The following is a 2,186-nucleotide window of genomic DNA, read 5'->3' as shown; positions in this document are numbered from 1 at the left end:
CTTAAAGAAATAATTCTAGCCATTGAGAAAAAAACTTATTATATCCAGGAAAATGTCAATGTGTAATCTCTAGTAGCTTCTCAGAAGACTAGAAAAGAATTGTAAAGATTTCAATAGTTACTCACTGTTGAAATATGGGCATCAATATTGTAGTAAAGTATGTCTATATAATTTAATCAAGAATGCTAATGTCACTTGTAATTCTTCGGTGCTTCTTGTGCTTAATTACAAAATTCTTCCACGAAAATTTTGGAATCGTGAATTTTGAGTAAGAAACTGTCAGTTCAACTCAAAGTTCACCTGCTTATCTTTTATTACTATCAATAGCTGAAAGATAAAAACTCGCTGAATTCTTCAATGTATTCACCCAAATGACTGATTGTCTCTTCACACCAAAATATTGCTTCTGTTTGAATTTTGTAGATGGAAGAGAGTAGATGTAATTGTTTCATGTAAGGCATTCTTTAAGGATAGGAATTTCTGCTTAATGCATGAGTGCTGAATGTGCATGGTCATGCTCATTTCTTGGAACCTGATTTGTATTATATTCTATGCATGAATAATTTAGATGAGTGGCTTAAGAATGAAGGTTGCTGGAAGATTTAAGCCTTGTGAACACATGGGCTGTTTCGATCTTGAAGTTTTTGTGGAAATGAACCAGCGATGTAGGAAGGCAAGTAAATATAATACTTGATTATATGTTTTGGCGTTCTCTTGGCCATGTTTTGATTGTTGTACCTGGATGCAGTGGCAATGCCCTATTTGTCTCAAGAACTACTCTTTGGAGAAAATTATCATAGATCCATTTTTCAATCGGATCACATCTAAGGTATTGCCTGTACTATGATTTGTCATTGGTCTAAGTTCTTATTTTATGTGTTCATTAATTCCACTTTCGTGTTATTATGTTTTGCAGATGCGGAATTGTGAAGATGATATGGCAGAGATTGAAGTAAAGGCTGATGGCTCTTGGCGTGTGAAGGCAGAAGGCAATCATAGGGGTCTTGGGGATCTTGGACTATGGCACTTACCTGATGGAACTCTCTCTGTTGATGGAGGATCAAAACCTGAATCAGAACTAAAACTAATCAAACGGGAAGGTTTGCCTGACAGTCGTGCTGGTCTGAAACTGGGAATGAAGAAAAACCAAAATGGTTGCTGGCAATTCAACAAACCTGATGATACCCGGAGTATGCTATCTGCAAATAGATTACCAGAAAATTTTAGGGATAATGGTCAGAATATTATTCCTATGAACAGTAGTGCCACTGGCAATGGCAGAGATGGTGAAGATGCTTGTGTTATCCAGGATGGTGGGGGGAACTTTAATTTTTCAACAAACAATGGTATTGAGCTTGACTCTATTTCTGTGAATGTTGATCCAACATATGGTTTTTGTGACCCAAGTTCATCTTCAGCATTTTTGGATGCTGAACTCATTGTCCTCAGTGATTCAGAAGAAGAAAATGAACCAGCGACGACTTCTCGAGATGTCTACAAGAATAATTGGACAGACACTGGTGGAGTCTCTCTTCCATCTGCTCAGCATGGAATTCCTAATTCTTATCATGGAAATCCAGCTCTTGGTAATGCTGGAAGTTCATGCCTTGGGGTTCTCAGTTCTAATGATGATGATTTTGGAACGCATACTTGGTCTTTGCCTTCTGGTAGTCAGGGTGGCCCTGGTTTTCGGTTATTTGATTCAGATGCAGATGTTTATGGTGCATTGAACGATATGCAGTATGGGTTTATTAATTGTCCGAAGTCTATTAGTGGCTATTCGTTGACTGCAGAGAGTGCTATGGGATCTGCTGCAGTTTTTTCCAAGTCTTCTGTTCGCTGCTGTAAAATGAATGATGGCTTAACTGATAATCCCTTAGCATTTAGCAGTGGTGATCCTTCACTGCAAATGCTTCTCCCCACAAGGCCATTGGAGTCATTGGCGCAGGCTGAGTTGAGAGACCATCCAGATGTTTCAAATGGTATCTGTACTGAGGATTGGATTCCTCTGAAGCTTGGGGGTGGTGGACGAGGTGGTCATGGTGAGACTGCTGGTGCAAATGTTTTAAAATCCAGTCAGCAATCACAATCCAAGAATGGTGCTTTGAATTCATTAGCGGACACTGGTATGTGACGCTATCAGGTTCAATCTGTGTGTGTGTGTGTGTGTGTGTGTGTGTGTGTGT

The 2,186-nt window shown here is 39.2% G+C and overlaps 1 protein-coding gene across 2 annotated transcripts; it reads left to right on the top strand.

Moving 5' to 3' along the window:
- The first annotated feature begins 44 nt into the window (after positions 1-44).
- Positions 45-2,180, top strand: LOC111378374 (E3 SUMO-protein ligase SIZ1-like). 2 transcript variants are annotated; one of them, XM_023001566.1, is made up of 4 exons: positions 45-673; positions 749-829; positions 917-1,346; positions 1,419-2,180. In XM_023001566.1, the coding sequence occupies exons 1-4, from the start codon at positions 569-571 to the stop codon at positions 2,132-2,134; spliced, it is 1,332 nt and encodes a 443-aa protein (XP_022857334.1). In that variant the 5' UTR covers positions 45-568; the 3' UTR covers positions 2,135-2,180. The 2 variants fall into 2 exon arrangements, with proteins under 2 accessions (XP_022857334.1, XP_022857333.1); XM_023001565.1 differs by having other exon boundaries at positions 46-673; positions 917-2,180.
- Positions 2,181-2,186: the final 6 nt, after the last annotated feature.

This window comes from Olea europaea, unplaced genomic scaffold, assembly GCF_002742605.1.
Source record: "Olea europaea var. sylvestris unplaced genomic scaffold, O_europaea_v1 scaffold18061, whole genome shotgun sequence".
In the NCBI taxonomy this organism is placed as follows: Eukaryota; Viridiplantae; Streptophyta; class Magnoliopsida; order Lamiales; family Oleaceae; genus Olea; species Olea europaea.
Note: the sequence above shows the minus strand (reverse complement) of the source record. Positions and strands in the feature narration are given on the sequence as shown.

Excerpts from the sequence above, each read along its gene's own strand:
- LOC111378374 (XM_023001565.1), top strand. The coding sequence starts at position 569 with ATGAGTGGCTTAAGAATGAAGGTTGCTGGAAGATTTAAGCCTTGTGAA. Across the intron at positions 674-748 it reads TGAACCAGCGATGTAGGAAG|TGGCAATGCCCTATTTGTCT; the intron begins GCAAGTAAATAT and ends ACCTGGATGCAG. Across the intron at positions 830-916 it reads TCAATCGGATCACATCTAAG|ATGCGGAATTGTGAAGATGA; the intron begins GTATTGCCTGTA and ends TATGTTTTGCAG.